A 20,292-nucleotide genomic window follows, 5' to 3' on the forward strand; every position below is an offset into this window, starting at 1 on the left:
TTCAGCACTGCTGAAAATGCGGCACAACACTGTACTGCGTTTTTATAGCATTAAATGCACGCTGCTGTGCCGCCAAGTCTGAAAAAAAGTTTCCAGCTTCCTTGGCTATGTTTTCAGCTGAGCTGTAAACGCAGCCAAAACGCTGTCAAAACGCATGCCAACGCTGCTGAAAACTCCTGTGTGAGGGAGGCCTAAAGGGAGCCGATGGCCATGGCCAGTGAGCATAAGATGTGCTTTTAACCCTTTCCAATCTAGTGTCGGATATTGTCTTACATTGAGATTTTCCTGCCTAGCTCCCATGTTGGCCCGAGGTCCAATATATGTTTTTACCACTATGCAGAAGAGAGCTCCGACATTGGACCTCTTTTCTGCATAGGGTTAGAAACATATGCTATTCACGTTCTAAGCAGTTAGACTGCCTCTGTATGGCACTATGTTACAGAGATAGATAGATAGACAGACAGACAGACAGACAGACAGACAGACAGATAGAAAGAATTAAAAAGAATAGAGTCTTATATAAATGTATGTAATATCAATATACATATATTTACAGGATTATTACAAATGATCTCCCCGATATGAAACACTCATGACTCACGTTTATTTTTCAAAAATTACTAATGAAACCAACATGACGGGTCATTTTATGTGTTTCTGTTGAGTAATTCCAAGGAATCCACTAGGCACTTTCCCACCCAAAATACATAAGAGCTGAGAAGTGTGGCGGCGCCAGGGAAATTGGATTGGAAATGGTTAACCCCTCAGCAAATGACCTATTTTGTGCCCTAAGAACCAAGCGATTTTCATAGTCATACTGCAAGAGCTACAATTAGTTGACATAGTAATTTTTCTCGCATTTTTGGGGAGGCGAACAAAAGAAAATAATTTTGTATCACCTTTTCAAATTATTTTTACGGCATTCACCATGCGAAATAAATAACTAAATCCTTTCATCATTTTGGTCATTAAGAGCGTGGTAATACGTATTTATGTGCTGCATTTAAAAATAAACTTGGTGGTAAATAATAAATAAGTGGTTTTATTTTTATTTTTTTTAAACTACATCAAAAACTGTATAATATATTTAACTTTTTTACGCTATTTTTTAGTTCCTCAAAAAGACTTAAAGGGGTTGTCTCGCGGCAGCAAGTGGGGTTAAGCACTTCTGTATGGGCGCGGCAGCAAGTGGGGTTAAGCACTTCTGTATGGCCATATTAATGCACTTTGTAATATACATCGTGCATTAAATATAAGCCATACAGAAGTTATTCACTTACCTTCCCTGCGCTGGCGTCCTCGTCTCCATGGCTCCGTCTAACTTCAGCGTCTAATCGCCCGATTAGACGCGCTTGCGCAGAAGGGTCTTCTGCCTTCGGGTCTCTCCGGCAGCAGCGGCGTTCTGGCTCCGCCCCCTTCTACACGTCATCACGTAGCTCCGCCCCCCTCACGTGTGCCGATTCCAGCCAAACACCTTCTAATGATCTAGTCAGAATGGCCCAGGTGGTGGGAAATTCATCGATACAACCATCCAGCTTGCGGCATTCCAATAATGCGCCCCCTCTCAAATTCTCTTAACTGGGCAAAATCCCTTTAATTGCATCGTAGAGGCGTCTAGTGGTCAACAAGCTATAACAAGCGGAAAATAAGGTCCACTACACACAAGTAGCCTCTGAGAGCCTTTTTATAGGCCAAGGGTGGAACCACTTTTAGGGCCTCAAGTGACAAGACAGTTCATCCAATCACCCCACAACTCTAATCATTTGCATATCAGCCCGAGATGTAACTCTTTTTTTACAAAGAGTGTATTTATGGTCTAGATGCTAGTGACCCATGACTCCTAAACTGGTGGGGAAAGGTTCACCTTCACATTTCTATCAGTGAAGCATCCAGTACCATAGTGACACATAGATTCAGATATCGCTGCAAATTTTCAGCTGTACTTAAGGCTTGATTGGAGAACATGAAATGTATTTTTTATTAGTTCCTTTAGGCTGCCTGTCCGCGGCCGTGACAGAATATCGCTAGCCATATGCCGCACTGGGGGAACAGAGGAAGAACTGACAGGTCTCCGTAGTGAGCCTATCTAATAGATAGGCTCACCACGGAAAATTGCAGCATGCCGCCATTTGAATCCCACGTGCGGAGAATCGCTATAATTCTCAGCTCGTGGACGTCGGGCTGCGCTTTCTATAGTTCTCCCATGAAAAACGTTCACTGCATTACCTGTGGCTGACAACTCGCCTGTGGACAGGCAGCCTTAAAAAAAAAAGGATGGCTTTATATTTGTATGTAGTGTCTTGGTAAAAAATGTTCCCCTCTACCTACACAAGCCAAGTAGATCAATGTATATTACAACACAGCAAATTCATTGCAGAAATTTCTGCAATTCATATATCCATTTCATACATGTGCATAGGGCAGGTTTTGCAGCATGTGCTTGAATTTTTGCAAACTCCATTTAAATGAATAGGATAGTCATAGAAATTTCAGCAACACATCAAAAAACAACTCAACAATTCAAATCAAATTGCAGAGTATCATCTACACAACATGAAGCTGCCACCATGATTCTTAATGGTGAGTATGCTGAACAGAGGGGGATTCTTCGTGTAGTTGCAAAAATGACTTTTGCTTTGCTACTGAAAAATATGACTGAAGAAGCATTTGGACACCAGTTGTTTTATGCATAGCCTGTCCTATTTCAGCAACAGAATGTGTAATACCCTCGGGGAATGTAAAAGGAGTCTCAGGCTGCTCATACATATGACATCAGCTGACAGTCATCCCTCCCAATCCCCCCATGCACATACGCATCAGCTGATCATGCATGTGTCTTGTGAATAGCAAGAGGCTAAGGCCCGTTTAGACACAACAATTATTGCTCTAAATTCGCTCAAAAGCCATCTTTTGAGCGATAATCATTGTGTCTAAATGTGCCCATTTTTCAGTTTTCTGCCAAACAACGGTTTTCAGTTCTGCTTGAAAACCATCGTTCAGCAGAACAGTTGATGAGCAGGACCGCACGCTGTGCTCAGCCCGGGAAGAGCTGTTTACAACTAATAACACTGTATCAGCTGTCAGCTTCCCAGGCAGATCACAATAATTGGGTGGTCTGTTTCCTGATTACAACTCCCAGTAGCTTATACGATGCTACTTGGTACTAATAGGCATTAGTACCAAGTAGTAGTTTATGCAAAATGATTGCTCAACAGCCATCTATTGAGTGATCATCTTTGTGGTGTAAATGCACCCTTAGGCCTTAGTCACACGGGCGTTTTTTCCCGCGATTTGAGGGTTCGCATGATGGATGCGCATCCGCAAATCGCGTGACCGGGGCCGAAAAATCGCCCGAAAAAACTGCTCCTAGCCGCGTTTCAATAGAAACGGGCCGGAGCTGTCCAGCGCACTGAATTCAATGGAGCCGGCAATACAGCCGGCTCCATTGAAAGCAATGGGCTGCGGGCGATCTCACGATGAATTTTCGGGAAGGGCGTAAAAATATAAGCCCTTCTCGGAAATTCATCCAGAAATGTGTAAAAACATATTCAGCTGAGAGCTGCCCCTGATTGGTCCCTGCGCTGAGCCAATCAGAGGCAGCACTCACTCACCCATTCATGAATTCATGAATGGGTAAGTGAGAGCTGCCTCTGATTGGTGAGGCTGTGACCAATCAGAGGCAGCTCATTCAGTAGGCGGGGATTTTAAATCCCCGGCTGCTGATTACTACTCAGAGCAGTTCAGGAGAACTGCCGGCCGGCCGCGCTGAACTCCGTCTGCCGGGACCAGGTGAGTATATTTTTTTTTTGTGTTTTCACACATTTCTGGATGAATTTCCGGGAAGGGCTTATATTTTTAAGCCCTTCCCGAAAATTCATCGTGCGATCGCCGGCAGCCCATTGCTTTCAATGGAGCCGGCTGTATTGCCGGCTCCATTGAATTCAATGGGCAAACATCATTCTTCTCTGCCACAGCTGTTACAGCTGTTGCAGAGGAGAATGATTTGTCTTCTATATGTTCTCAATGGGGTTGGCGCTGCTGCCGCTGGCCCCATTGAGCGCATATGAAGAAGAGAACAGGAATCGCAGATCGCAGATAGGTGCGATCTGCGATTTATGTTCTATAATTTATCGGACGAGCGCATAAAAAGCGCTCATGTGTCCGATACCATTGCAAAGCAATGGTTTTATAAAATCGCCGGACGCATGCGCAAATCGGGCGAAAAAACGCCCGTCTGACTGAGCCCTTAGAGTGGTATCTTGCAGCGGCTTATCTTCAAGAACAAAAGATGAAATCAAACTGCCCGGCATCTGCTATCAGGAGAGAGTAGCCCATATCCATAAGATGGTCAGCCGCTCCTCCTGAAATTGGTGGGCTTGGCCAATCTATATTTAATATGTATGGCCATGCCTAGTGGCCTTTCTCACTACTGCTCTCCCTGTCCAATCACTAAGGACAGCTTGAACTAAGAAACTTTATAGTGCATGATATTTATTAAATGGGAGTCAGTTATGTATTTATGGCGTGCCTGCAGCTTTCTAATAAGATTATCACTTAATAAACTCATCAATAAGTTGTTTAGACTGTTTTATTTATAATGTCTGCATGGGTCCTTGCAGGTATGCTCTATGCAATTCTGCTATTTTTTATGCATTTTAATGCAATTTTTGTAGAAACCTATAATTTGAGTGAATGCAGCAGAGTTGCAAAGCTAAGCACAAACCATGAACAGGACTGTCACCGCAGACCATTTTCTCTAATCCCAGAAAAACATTTTAAGTGAGGCCAGGATCGTACAGGGATTTATTTTTTACATTTTTGCAGTTGAAGGGTTTTGCTGCCTGAGGCAAATAGTGTATAGGGCCCCTATGTTGTCCGGCACCGTTTTACACGTACACAACCCTTTGGCTCTGCTGGCAAGGAGCTGGCAGAGACCACGTATGGGCTGAGTATGCACTGCGCATGCCCGGGAATCTGATGTCTCAGATGTGCACAGTGGAGTTATTTTTTCCAAATTCCCGCTCTGTTCAGAGCGGGGATGAGTATCGAAATGCTGCCCTCTCACAATGCCTGCATATGGGCAACATTTTAATACGGAGCCCAAAGAAGGGTTGTGAATCATACGCAGAGAAATAGTGCATGCTGAGATTTATTTCTTTTGTGTATTTCTCATTGACTTTCATTGCCTCCATTCACCGAGTATCACGCGTGCGTACAACACTCACGTAATACATGGTGAAAAAACACCCGTGGACATTAGCCCTAGATGGAAATAGATAAGACTTACATCATATATATTGTTCAATGATGTTAGTACAGTACCTCCACCACTCTGGGGACCCAAGTGGGCCTCCAACACCCAGTTATCTCATGCTCTTCTTAGATACTCCAAGCAGCAAACCATATATGTTTAAAAAGAATGAAAGCATATGTTGAACAATATATACTACATAGCTGTTACTGCTAAGGCCACTCTCACACATAACATCAGCAAAATACCGCAATTTTGAGGGCAACATTTTGTCGTGATTTTACTGCCGTTTTCAGGTGCAGTTTACTGAGTCTGATCATGGATTTTAATGACCCCATCATTGTGAAGGGTGATGAAGTGCATTAAAAAGCGCAAACATGCGGCAAAATAGAGCAGACAATGCTCTAAAATTGTGGTGTTAGAAAACGCCGCGTTTGAGCGCTTGTCTGTGAGGCTCCATTGAATTCAATGGGAGCGTTATACTGCGATTACCGCAGAGTTCAAAACACAGTAATTGTGGTAGAAAGCGCATGTGTGCGAGCGGTCTTAGGGTCAGAGTTCAGATCTGTTTATATGCAGTTCTGATAAAGCATATGATACAGCTACTTGAGAGGGCCACCAATACATTTCACATTTTTTGGCCAGAGACCTGCAGTAATCTTGATTTGGCCCTGCATAAAAGATATAAACCAGAGTCCTTAAACATGACCGCTTTACATACACATGCTTAGAAATGTTCTTACCACTGGGGTTGAAGGCCATACAGCAGATTGGTTTTTCATGAGCAGGAAAATGGGCAACAATGCCTTCACCGTCTGAGTCTTCACTGACAAGAACCTATGACAAAGAGGAAAAGATAAATATAAAATTTAATTTACAAAATTAGATAACTTTCACTCATTACCTCATTTTACCACTCTTCTTGTTGCATCTTACTACCTTGCATTATTTCACATTTTTACAGCACATAAAGGGGTACTCCAGAATACAAAACCTGACTCCTATTGAAAGTATCCAGTACAAAATAAAAATACCTAATAGAGATTATTTAAATCTTTCTAGTAGTCTCTCACATTATTACTCACCATGTACTCACACAAAATGTAACGTGCATAGCTTGCTTCCAAGGGTTACCGCTTCAGCCACAAGAATATCATTTGTATATCAGGAGCCACCATTAAACTAACTGCACCAATATTGCATGTCAACATCAGTGTGTGCTGTCCTCGTATACATAAAATGGTGTAAAATAAAGAAAAACGTATACTCAGCAGTTCCAGTGGTTCCCCATGCAGTGCGGGTGCCCTTGCTCAACCCCCTTCCCCCACACTTGGAACCTGGGAAAATTGTTTACAGGTCCCAGCGGTGATTTGTCCATGGTCACTGGAGCCTGTGATTGGCTTAGCAGTCACATGCATAATGAACCGAATGTAACCACCCTCCGGCTCCTTCCAGGTTCCAAATGGTAGGTACTGAGGCTACAGCTCTGGATAGGGAGCCGCTGGAGCAGGTAAGTATACATTTTTTCCTTTAGTTTATACCACTTTAAGCCTGTAAATGTTTTGTAAAGTCCCAGAAAACCCCTTAAATATTAACATAACATGAGCTCTTCCCATATGACCAGCAAACCATTTTTGTTACCATGGTCTGGATTATTTAATTGGTTATTGAATGTTTTTTCTGTACCCAGTTTAAGCAGAGTACCCAACCAAAACAAGAGATAAAGAATTACAACAGCCCTCTTGTTAAGCATAGACTGAAAAGCTAAAAGTTGAGTGGTCAAAAAGTCAAAAACAAATCCCTTAGCTGACTGTAACAAAATAATATTGATGATGATGATGATAAATTAACAATATTTGTGAACACTCCATTAGAAGGCGATAGATAGGCAATTGGATTGTATTGCAAGTAATGGTCAGTAGATTACTGTGGCATGGTCATTGACCCAAGAATTTATTCTAGTTGTCTAATTTCGCATCAGAAAGTAATTTTTCCCCTTAGACAAGGAAAACTGAAGTGGATGGGAGAATGGCCTCCAAACAGCAGACTGCTGGGGCCCCAACAGTTGGACTCCACCAATCATATATTAATGATTTATTCTACGGATGATCCAGATAAACCTTTTAAGACATTAGGCATGAAAGCGTCTCTATGGAATCAGAGCTGGTTAAGATCATTTGCAGGTGTTTGTAATACACCACAAATATTATAGGCTCATCTTTAGGAAAAATAAAACACTCAATTTTGCCTCATGAAGTTGTAGTAAACAGAAGCTATATCCCATTGCTCCGGATCCGAAATAGAGAGCAGTGAACTATGCAAGCATTCAAAGAAAACACACAATAGGTAGTTGTAAATATCATTTATTCTTGCTGGACACTTATGTAAGCTTGCTGCATTAAGGTCTAATGGCTCCCATAGCTCTAGTTTTATGAGAACAAACTAGGGTAACATCAGTGGGCAATTAGACACATAAGCACTGGAGATGACTCCTAGTCCAGCAGTAGCAAACGGTGATTAGTGGAAAATACTCCGACCTCCCGACCTTTGACAGCCAGCTCAGTCACCTCTAATTGGGGGCTAGAGGAAAGAGATATTGTTTATGAATGTGCTGAAAATCAAGAACAACAGATGAGGTCAGAGTTAACATCCTGAAGTGGGTAGGGGAACCAGGGCTGGCCAGAGTGAAGAGAGAACAAATAGCTGCCCTGGGATGCCAGAACAAGATGGTTTTAATGGGATCTACCATTTACAGACATTATTGCTTAAAGGGAGTCTATAAATACAGAGCACTCAGCACACAGAGCTTAAGATAATAAAACTTGTCTTTTTATTGCAGCGCACACTGGGGGAGTAGTGGCGGGACCTAATGCTTCCATAGTGGCCTCACCTTTGTTCTTGATTGGTGATGTTATCAAGTACGGGGCCTGCACTCTTTCTTTCAAAGTTTTCCCATTAGGTGAAATTAAGAAGAAACATTTCATGACCCTGTTAAGTCTCTAAATCATGCTGATCAGTCAACTTTTGCATCCGTCTGCCAAACATTGTGTGCATAATAACACGACAAGCTTTTCAGATAATGTAACTTTGAAAGTAACTGTTCTATTTTTTTTAAACTAGGCAGATTTACTAATGGGATTGCACCTAGACCTTGTTGTAAAATGCACCAAAACTTGGCTTATTTCTGGCACATACGGTCACATCACGTTTTAGACCTATTTATGAAACACATGCATCAAAAAAATAATACACTGTGGCTCACTCAACAAGGGAAGTAACTTAATGGGAAAGTGATATGGCTTAAATGCTGTAATGTGTGCCAACTAGTGATGAGCGAGCATACTCGCTAAGGGCAATTGCTCGAGCGAGCATTGCCCTTACCGAGTACCTGCCCGCTCGAGACAAAAGGTTCTGGTGCCGGCGGCAGGCAGGGAGCTGTGGGGGAGAGCGGGGAGGAACGGAGGGGAGATCTCTCTCTCCCCCCTGCTGACTGCCGCTACTCACCGCTCCCCCGCGCCGGCACCCAAACCTTTGGACTCGAGCGGGCAGGTACTCGCTAAGGGCAATGCTCGCTCGAGCAATTGCCCTTAGCGAGTATGCTCGCTCATCTCTAGTGCCAACCAATAGGTGATCTAAACTTAGGCAAAAGTTTCTAAATATGTGCAAAATTTGGCATCCAGCACAAGACAAATTTTACATTGCCTGGGTTAAGTTTACACGTAGCATACCTATTACACAAGATTATTGAATTTGCTCCAATGTCGTAATAGTAAAGATAATACAATGGTCTAAGGTGACAATATTTTAAACTTATAATGAATGGCCTTTCCTGGACCTTCTTCACTGAAAACCATATTCAACGTAAAAAAGCCAGTGCTGATTTACAGGACATGAAGACTCAGCCAATCAACAAGTGCATTATAACCAATGAGCACAAAAGATTAGGGGCAAGTAGAGTCAATCATTGGATGCTGTATTATTGTAGTGTGTATACTCTAACATAAAAAATATGCTAAATTAAAAGTAATTTATGTAAAAAAAAAAAATTTTCACAAAAAAAAAAATCTAAACTAAAACTGTAATTGGTATTATCACATCCGTAAAGGTCCACAGAACAAAAAATCCTATTGATGCTAAATTTAAAAAGTTACAGCCATCAGAATATGGAGAAAGCAAGCCCTTTTGTTAAGATAGTAAAAAATAGAATGACAGTAAAACATAAAAAACTATATATTTGTTATCACCGTAATCGGACTAATCTGCAGAATAAAGAACATACTGCAACATGAATGCTGTAAAAACAGATGCCAAAAAGGGCACAATTGCAATTTTTGCATTTCACTTTGCTTAAACATAACCTGCAACCTCCCTGAAACACGATAAACTAACTTAGGGTCCCTCTCCACTGGCAAGGAAATTGCGCGTTTTTCGTGCGATGCAAAAGTGAGTGAAAACACATGATTATGAAACCAATGAATTTCAATGCTTTCATTCTCTTTGCGATGTTTTCACTTCAGCAATGCTGCTTGAAAAAGAAAATTGCAGCATACCCATTTTTTTCGAGATAACTCCCATTGCTTTCAATGGGGCCGGCGGCAGCAGCGCCAGCCCAATTGAAAGCAATGGGAGAGGATTGTTATCCCCTGCTGCAGCTGATGTGAAACTCCTGGATGTTGTCACATCCAATGGCTTCACCTTGTTGTCAATGGGGCAGGCGGCAGCAGCACCAGCCCCACTGAAAGCATAGGGAGATCACACTCCTCTTACACTGTTGTGACAGCAGTGGCAGGGGATTCCTTCATCCCCGCAGGAAGTCCCCTCATCACTGAACACTGTGGCAGCAGCGGCAGGGTGTTCAGTGATAAGAGGACTCCCCGCGGGGATGAAGGAATCCCCTGCCGCTGCTGTCACAGCAGTGACAGAGGAGTGCAATCTTCTCCCATTGCTTTCAATGGGGCCGGCACAGCTATCGCCTCATTGAAAGCAATAGGCTGAGGGGAACCCCGCGAGAATGCAAGGCTGTTTTCACATGAAAAGGCCTCGCATCCAGGGGTTTAGCACACATCGCGAGAGTGATTTCGGACCGTGATTTACGGCCTGATATTGCTCCCGTGAGTGTGCAGGAGGCCTTATGATGCTCTTAGGACAAGAGGCAGGGAGTCGGGGGATTTAAATTTTATACTCACCTGCTTCCTGGTTCTTGTGGTGGCCGCCTGTAAAGTCTTCGTGTCAGCCAAGGAAGCAAGAGATAGTGACAGAAATTCTACAAGAAATATCATGCCAAAGAGTTCTCTTGGGTCTGTCATGAATATGGCAAAATTGTAAGAATTCTAAGGGCTCCTTCACACGAACGTATGCATTTTTACGTTCGAACGCCCATGACGTAAATTCGCATGAATGGATGATTTTCTGCGATCAAGTCCCAAGCTTAATTAGCGTATTCTCTGCCATTCACATGGCTGGGTGCGACATTTTAGCAGAAAAGTACGTCGCACCCCGGAAAACCCTCACTTGGCATAAATTCTCAGAATGACTTCAAATGCTAAAATGAAGGCACCTGTAAGCTTTTCGCAGCATTGGACACTATTAAAATGCCTCCCCCTGCCTCTTTCCCGGTAAAAGAGCGCTACAAAGTCATGCGACTTTGTAGCGACACAAAATTGCGATATCACCGCTAGAAAATGTAGCGATATCGCACAGCACACCGATGCGATATTGCTGCAATTTTCTTGTGGCGATATCGTGTCACCTGTGTGAAAGCAGCATAAGGACTTATTCAGACGACTGTGTATTGGCTGGGTTTTCACGCCCAGCCGATATACGGTGTCCCACTCTGCAGGGGGAGGAGGCTGCAAAAGCCGTGAGCAGTGCACTGAGCTCCTGCCGTCTCTCCGCCCCTTGGCACTATTTGCAATGGGAGGGGGCGGAGCTAAGCCGCAGAACTTCGCTCCGCCCCCTTCTGTTGCAAACAGTGCCGATGGGTGGAGAGGGAGCAGGAGCTTAGTGCACTGCTCTCGACTCTTCCAACCTCCTCCTGGGGGGAAAAAAGGGAGGGGGAGGCAGTTTAGCAGCAGACAGTATCCAGAGGATTTTTGCAGAGAGAGGGTTTTCCGGGATGCGACATATTTTTTTCGCTAAAAACGTCAATCACGGTCGTGTGAATGGGCGAGAAAACGCTGGCTGTGATTGCTGAAAAATAGCCGTTCGTGCAATTCTACGGCACGTCCAAGAGAAGACGAAGAACAATTTATCACTTATGGTTCGTGTGAAAGAGCCCTAAGTGATAAATCATTCACTAGTAGTTTCATTTTAGCTCACCTAAGAATAGTCACTGCTTGATTCATTATCGTCTGGTGTCAATGGCAATAGCTTGCCTTTCAACTAGCCAATACATTTTTGCATGGAGGTGTGTGTTTTAGAGGCTGTGAACATCAACAGCAATCACTTTGTGTAAAAGCACTGGAGCAACAGTTGTTTATATGCTAAGAACTCACTTTGGCGACTATTTACAACAACTGTTCAAATTATTGTTGCCCCATGTAAACCGCAAATTTGGAGCATGTCCCAGTACATGGGCAGCTTATCTCCACAACACGTGGTTGAAGTATTGTGAACCCCGTTAACATGTATTACACTGTAACTTGATGTGGAATATTGCTATGGAACTTATTTGAATAGACTCTTAATACTGTCCTCAGAAATACTATTGTTTTGTTTTGTTTTTAAAACAATTTATAAAATGTAAAAGACAAATATTAACTTTGCCATATGTTTGGAAGTCATGTGATTGTTCCCAGCAAGAGAAACCAAGTAATCTTGTAGATAGGATACCTTTTCACGGCCAACAAAAATACATAATGTTATAGTGAGCTTTCGGATCCTCTCAGAATTCTTGTTTATAATGCCTGAAGAAGGATTCTGAGAGGATCCGAAAGCTCGCTATAACATCATGTATTTTTGTTAGTCATTAAAAGGTCTCATATCTACAAGATTACTTGGTTTTTATCACTTATTATGTGTTACATATATGACTTATTTCATAAGTACTTATTATATACTACACATGTTTTAAGACAACTGTTACATTATTTTTGGTTAGTGATTGTTCTTAGTGATCACGTTACCACATTTAGCATAAAACTACAAGGTCAATTTCAATCTCAACAGATAAGTATAGACGAAAAAGATGAGTGGGGCAAACCAAAAGGTGCCTAAAAATATTAGTTTAGGGAATTTAATTTAGCCCCTGTGTCCTGATTAACTGAAGACAGAAGCGGTGATGGTGGTGCTGCTAACCAGGTTGGATGCCTCACCCAGGTCGGTGAGCATAGGGTAAACAAGCTACTCAAACAAAAAAAAAACTGGTGCATGGCACAACCTGACAATAAAAGAGAGTGTCTCGTAGACTCAAGAATGTGCAGATGGTTCTTTTATTATAGATTGTAAATTACCAGCAATGAGAAGTGTTTTGAGGCGTGAGGCCTCCTCATAAGTTAAGCTGGGGAGTATACAGTACTGGGTTTGTACAATGGTTCCTCTGGGGCAATATCTAAAAGGCACTGATGTGAAGGGCTGTAGTGCCAGTGGAAGAGTGTGCGGCTGGAGAAATGCTGGAGACCCTTCCCATCAATGCTTTTTAGATGCTGTTCCACTTAGGAGCCATTGTACAAACCCACTATTGCTTCCTCTGTATACACCCCAGCTTAACTGATGAAGAGGCTTCATTTGAAACATGCTTTACTGCTGGTACTTCACATTTTAACAGCAGGTCGCAGCGTACACAAGTTTTTTTTATTCTGAGTAGCTAATTTGAGTCACAAGGCCTTTTCCTTGTTTCATTATAGATCAGTTTTTATAAAAATATGAAATAAATCACATATCATCAGGTTCAGTACTATATACTATATAGGAACAGGACCTGGTAAAATATATTAAGATTTCCTCCACGGAAACAAAAAAAATCATTTTTTTAATAACTGTATTAAATTATACCTCATTAAGTAAAGAATGTTGGTTGAGTTTTTTAAAAGAATAGATTCTGGGATAAGTAGTTTTGTGTATAATAAGAGCAATTATTTAAACTGAACTTCCTTCTCAATGTGTAAAGAAATAAGAGATTTAAGGTGCTTTTAGACAGAATGGTTATCATTAAAAAAAATCGTTCAAATGAACAAAAGTGAAACGACTGATCGATGAACAAGAATCGTTCGCTTCTCGTTCGCTGCAGGCATAAAAATCATAGTTGGCTCATTCACTTGTCATTCGATTTAAACACTGACCGTTCAGTGTTTAACATAGCAAACGTGAAACAGTCAATGGAAAATGAACAATTCTCGTTTAAAGAGTCAATGATGAATCCACCTGTCTAAACAAGTTGCACGAGAACGAATCAGCTGGTGATGGCGTCACCAGCTCGTTTAAACAACAATCATGCTATCTAAAAAGAGCCTAAGGCTGGGCATACACCTAGCACTCATCTAACATGTATGGTAGCCATCCAACGCTTCCCCATCTGCCTTATCCTTTTGTTCTATGGGAGATAAGCCGCTCTGGCAATGGATTTCTCCCCTCTCTTCATTCACAATACATGCACGCTCAGCCAAACCAAGCGTCCATGTGCACGGGGGGATGGGCAGGATAGCTATTAGCTAACGTGTGTGCACTACAACCGAGGATCAAGTGGATATCTATCTGTCCTTTGCACCACCTGCATTATACCCTAGTCTACATCGTCTTATGCAGGTGAGCTGGTTTATACACTAAAATTTGTCATTATGTAAATATCTGCTCTGACCTGTTGAGTCATGGACTCCATAGGATCTCTGAAGGTCTCGTATTGTATATGTATGTGATGTGAAGACGTTAGCAGTAGATCTTTTGAAGGGGTATTTTGGTGAAAACTGATGGATTGGTAAGGGTTTGACCACCGAAACCCCCACCAACCCCAATAACGCGGAGGTCCTCCTGATGCAGGACTTAAAGGGGTATTTTGGTTAATAAACAAAATTTCAAGTTTTCACCCAACCAATGGATGTGTGAAAAGTGATGGATCGGTGGAAGTCAGATCGCTAGCACCCCCACCAATTCCAAGAATGGGAGGTCCCATTTCTCCATCCTCCTCACTTCCTGGTTGCTGCTCCTGTCACTGAATGAAGGGCAGGTCATGCACATTCATTTTCAATGGGATTGCTGGAGACAGCCGAGGACAGTGCTGGGCTATCTTCGGTTTTCCCATTAAAAATGAATTGAGCAACAGTGCGCTTGCGCAACGCGCCCCCTGTTCAGTGATATTGGAGCAGCAACCAGAAAGAGAGGAGGACAGGGAAAATGGGATTTCTCCTACTTGGAATTGGTGGGGGTGCTAGCGATCTGACTTCCACCAATCCATCAGTTTTCACCCATCCATTGGTTAGGCGAAAACGTAAAATTTCATTCATTAACGAAAATACCACTGTCATGTCCACAGGAAAAGGCCTCATGTCCACAGGAAAAATATGGCCTGCCTATCAAGCCATGACCGTGGGGTGGCTTGATAGAATGCCTGCAGGAACAATCAAAGCACCACAAGTTGTTGGTCAGTCTGGGGGCTAAAAAAAAAAGTTTAAAATAAGATCAATAAAGTTTTACTAATTATTAAATCAAATTAATTCAGTTATAAAAATAAAAAATAACCCTTTTGCCATATTTATAATAAAAGAATCTAAATAATAAAACAAATACATTTTTGGTATCGCTGCGTCCATAAAAGTCCGATCAAAGTAACACATTATTTACCCCGCACAATGAAAGTCGTCAGAAAAAAAACTAAAGAACGCCAGAAATGCATCTTTTGATCACCCTGTCTCTAAGAAAAAATGCAATAAAAAGCGATCAAAAGTCGTATGTATTCCAAAAAAAACGCAAACTACAGGACGTACCGCAAAAGATGGGCCATAGCACAACATAGTATGTCGATGGAAAACTAAAAAAGTTATTGTGCTCAGAAGATAGTGGCATAAAATAATTTTTAAAAATTAAATATCTTTGAAAAAAAATAAAATACAGCAAAAAAAAAAAAACTATATGTTTGGTATCGTAGTACTCCCATAAAATAAAGTTATGTCATTTTTGTTGCAGTTTGTGCACTGTAGAAACAAGACGCACTGAAAGATGACAGAATTTTCTTGTTTTGTTTTTTTCATTTTACGTCACTTAGAATTTTTTTAAAGTTTTTTAGTGCATTGTAAGGCCGCAGCTCCCCTGCCGAAATTACCTAAGCAGTGCTACTAGCGGTGATGATCCCGGCGCACACTGTGATTTCAGAGTACAGCCGGGATCCTCCTCCCCCCTCCCCTGATGTTTGCTACTAAGTTCCATGATAGCAGGGAGGCGTCCGGCAGCACACTGACGTAACAGTGTGCAATGGGATCAGTGCCGCTAGTAGTGTCGGGCAGAGGAGATGACGTAAATATATGGGTCTCCCCGCCCCATAAGACCAAAGCCCCGCCCCTGCCCCATCCGCTGGGCCATGGAAAAATGGTCTTGCTTGGAGCCGGTCGCTGATGCAAAAAAGGTTTTGGACCACTGGTGTAATATATAAATATATGCAACCCCCTGACAGGTGTCATTGTGACAAGACAATCAATGTTATTCACTTCTGCTGACAGTGATTTTAATATTATGGCTGATTGATGTAAATTCTCCAAGAAATGTTAAACATTTTTCATTCTAAATGATAATAGCCCTAATAGATATTTGGCTTTGACATGGACGAAAGCAAGAATACGGTAAAACAGATATTAAAAGCAGCGAACCTGAGATTCTCGGTGGCCTTCGGAGATGCTGAAGCCTTGTATGATTTAACTTCTTGGATTTTGAAGTTTGAAGGACACTCTACACCCAAGCCTTAAAGGAGATGTCCCGCGCCGAAACGGGTTTTTTTTTTTTTAAACCCCCCCCCCCGTTCGGCGCGAGACAACCCCGATGCAGGGGTTAAAAAAACCACCCGCACAGCGCTTACCTGAATCCCGGCGGTCCGGTGACTTCAATACTTACCGCTGAAGATGGCCGCCGGGATCCTCCGTCTTCGTGGACCGCAGCTCTTCTGTGCGGTCCACTGCCGATTCCAGCCTCCTGATTGGCTGGAATCGGCACGTGACGGGGCGGAGCTACACGGAGCCGCTCTCTGGCACGAGCGGCTCCATAGAAGACTGCTGAAGACCCGGACTGCGCAAGCGCGGCTAATTTGGCCATCGGAGGCCAAAAATTAGTCGGCTCCATGGGAACGAGGACGCTAGCAACGGAGCAGGTAAGTAAAAAACTTTTTATAACTTCTGTATGGCTCATAATTAATGCACAATGTACATTACAAAGTGCATTAATATGGCCATACAGAAGTGTATAGACCCACTTGCTGCCTCGGGACAACCCCTTTAACTAAAATTCTTCATGCCAACAAATTTCTGTTTTCATATCTACACTTATCTCCTCACAGCTTACCTTTGATGTTAGTTATAGGCAGACTTATCTAAAGATTTATTTGTGAGCATAGACTGAAGAGAAAGGTCACTCCAGCTGAATGGGTGGGCTAGTGGATATAATAATCATAGATGAGGATTCAGAGGTCACTCTGAAGTAAATCTAAAAACAGGAAAGCATGCTACAAGCCATGAAGCACATAAAATTTTATGTGTAAAGCTAATTGTAGCAGAAACATCTGTGTGCATTTATCTTCAATGCATTTCAGCTAATTAACTGATGTAAATAAATAACAATACACATTACTTGCCACAAAATGGCAAACACATCATTAAAAGAAAGGTTACACAAGTTTGTGAGTGCATTTTTCTTTGCCACAAATACCTGTGTGGAAAAGGATAGAGCCAGAAAGGCGTCAGACTGTCAAGTTTCATAAGCAGAGTAACAATGCAGATTCATTTCAATATCTTTCCTATATAAAATGTATATTTCATTCACCGCCCTGGTTGCACTGGGTCATCAGACTCACTTTCACCTTTTACACTTGTATACTAGCAAGCGAATATTGTAACAAAATCACTTTGCATGCAAACAGGAACAACCTTTGAGCTCTCAGCCTGGTATACCACGCACGATACTAACATAAGGTATATCCCCAGCTATTACCGAGGAAGGGGCGTTGCCCCGAAAGGTGTTTTTTTACGCTGGTATAAAATAAAACAGAGAAGCTGAGCTTACTTCTTGCATTGCTATTGAACTAATTTTATTTCGGTCATTTGCAACTATACCCATCACAGTTTTCTCTTCAGAGACTGTTTAATAACAGCCTAATTCTGTTGCTCCATACGCAGAATACTTAAAAGTGATAACAAAATTCTAAACCCCAAACTCCCTACTTTGCCATGCATGATACTTGGATTAGACTGTTGGAAAAAAAGATACTTAGGCCCTATAATTAAAAAAAGTAACGGGGGAGATTTACTAAGGGCCCTTCTACACTGAATGATTATCATTCAAAAAATCATTGAATTGTGTGAATTTGAACGAGAATTGATCAGTGAAAACACGGCAAGTGATTGAACGACGAATGAGAATTTGTTAGCTTCTCGTTCACTGTTCATTTTAGGCAGGCATAAAAATCATCATTCACTCGTTTACACATCGTTGTGTGTAAACAGCGATCGTTTAGTCGTTAACGACTGAACGATTTGGGGGCAAGCGAGCAAAGTATCTATCTGCCAGTATATACAGGCTGCAAGAGCGAACAAGCGAACCGTCAAATCAATCAAACGATAGCATAAGCTACATCCTCCAGAATTCTGGCCCAGTTTGCGACAAAAAAAGAATCGATGTACATGACTTACACCACATGTTTTATGTGTTTTAGACACTTTTTGCACATCATGCTCTCCCATAGACTGGAATGGGAGAATGTGTGCTCGTGCCTCTTCACCGGGTAGCAGAGCTGAATTGCGGGAGCAGGTAAGTATAAAGAATACATCACCTGAGTCCCTGTCACATCCCCAAGCAGCACCATAATTTAGTTTATGGTGCTGTAGGGACGTGACAGGTTCCATTTAAGTATCTTTGACTAGTGCAGTTTGGTTGCAATTGATAGCTATGACAACATGGGTTTAATCCAGTATACTTTGTTCTAGTTTTTATAGTTAAGCAGGGGCGTAGCTATAGAGGTTGCAGGGGATGCGGTTGCCCCCAGGCCCAGGAGCCTTAGGGGGCCCATAAGGCCTCTCTTCTCCATATAATAAGCCCAGTACTATGAATAAAGCATTACAGTTGGGGGCCCTGTTACAGGCTTTGCATTGGGGCCCAGGAACTTCAAGTTACACCTCTGTAGTTAAGTGTAGTCTGTCCAGTCTGTGTCTTGCTCCTTGGTTTTCTATTACGTTCTGTGTAAAATGCGAACGCAGTGCAATACACTTTATATTCCACAGTATACATGTGTTGTTATGCAGCAACTATGCATGAGGACATGCTTAACAGTACACTGTATGAATATACGATAGCATTTAGGAATATATATCCAACACCCCTTAGACCTCAGAGCTGTGAAAAACTGTTTGAAAAAAGACCCCTTGATGCCAGTTCATCAGAGGAATTTTATTTTGGACGCCATCAAGTTTGTTTTAGAAAATAATTATGCACGACGAGAACAAAAGGGAGAGGTACTATTCAACCTGGTCAGCATGGATACTATTCCGCAACTCCAAGGCCCTGAAGATCTGGCTCTAATCGGGAGTTGTCCCAACTTGACTCCGCTATTCCCACGGTTCATTTTGCTCAAATACAAGATACCCTGGTGGGACCACTAGTACTCCCAACCCCCCTCCCCCACCCCGTCCCACCGACCCCTTCTATCTGCTCTCTATTCTATCCTAAACTCTCTACCTTTTGCTCTCTCTTATCTCTACTAATCGTCACCAAGTTAACTCTATTATTTCACTCCGTACTTTCTTTCTTTAAAAATTTCATACGAATTGTTTTTTTGTTATTTTTTTGAACGTCATTTTATGACAAAATGTTCAAGAACATATAAAGCGATATATATGTCAAGTTATACTCTTGTAAACCCAATAAAAATATTTTGAACAATAGAAAATAATTATTTTATTTACCGTATATACCGGCGTATAAGACGACTTTTGAACCCCGAAAAATCTGCTCTGAAGTCGGGGGTCGTCTTATACGCCGGTAATACCAAAAAAAAAGTGTAAAAAAAAAAAATCATTACTCACCTCCCCCGGCGTTCTGTCGCGCTCCGGCAGGATGTCGCTCGCTCCTCGTCCCCGGCGCAGCATTGCTTTCTGAATGCGGAGCTTGAAATCCCCGCCTCCAGAAAGCTAATACACACACCGTCAGCCAGTTACAGCCATTCAATGACAGCATTGAATGGCTGTGATTGGCTGAAGGCGCACGTGGCTTCAGCCAATCACACTATTCAATGACATCATTGAATGGGTGTGATTGGCTGAAGCCACGTGCACCTTCAGCCAATCACAGCCATTCAACGCTGTCATTGAATGGCTGTAACTGGCTGACGGCGTGTGTATTAGCTTTCTGGAGGCGGGGATTTCAAGCTCCGCATTCAGAAAGCAATGCTGCGCCGGGGACGAGGAGCGAGCAACATCCTGCCGGAGCGCGACAGAACGCCGGGGGAGGTGAGTAATGATTTTTTTTTTTCTCCACTGTATTACCGGAGTATAAGGTGAAAGTTGGGGGGTCGTCTTATATGCCCCGTCGCCTTATACGCCGGTATATACGGTATTATAAGAGATTTTATCTACAAACTTGCGGTACCACAATGGGGTACCCTCCGTTCCGCCCCACTCTCCCCCGCAGCTCCCTGCCCGCCACAGGCACCTAAACCTTTTGTCTCGAGCAGGCATGTACTCGCTAAAGGCAATGCTCACTCGAGCAATTGCCTTTAGCGAGTATACTCGCTCATCTCTATTATTGAACTTTTAATATCTGTTTCCTTCAGTTTCACAAATTGCTATTTGTGTGCACTGGCCATAAAGTTTTTTCAAAGAATCTGTATAGGGATCACGGAATGATATGATCACATC

At 42.4% G+C, this 20,292-nt stretch overlaps 1 protein-coding gene across 3 annotated transcripts in view; it reads right to left on the bottom strand.

Moving 5' to 3' along the window:
- BCAS3 (BCAS3 microtubule associated cell migration factor) overlaps positions 1–20,292 on the bottom strand; it is a 1,118,574-nt gene that overhangs the window by 853,374 nt on the left and 244,908 nt on the right. For all 3 annotated transcript variants that reach the window (XM_066575105.1, XM_066575107.1, XM_066575106.1), the window contains exon 13: positions 5,995–6,088. In XM_066575105.1, coding sequence (XP_066431202.1) covers positions 5,995–6,088 — 94 coding nt within the window. The remainder of the gene's footprint in view (positions 1–5,994; positions 6,089–20,292) is intronic.

This window comes from Eleutherodactylus coqui, chromosome 1 (assembly GCF_035609145.1).
Source record: "Eleutherodactylus coqui strain aEleCoq1 chromosome 1, aEleCoq1.hap1, whole genome shotgun sequence".
Lineage (NCBI taxonomy): Eukaryota > Metazoa > Chordata > Amphibia > Anura > Eleutherodactylidae > Eleutherodactylus > Eleutherodactylus coqui.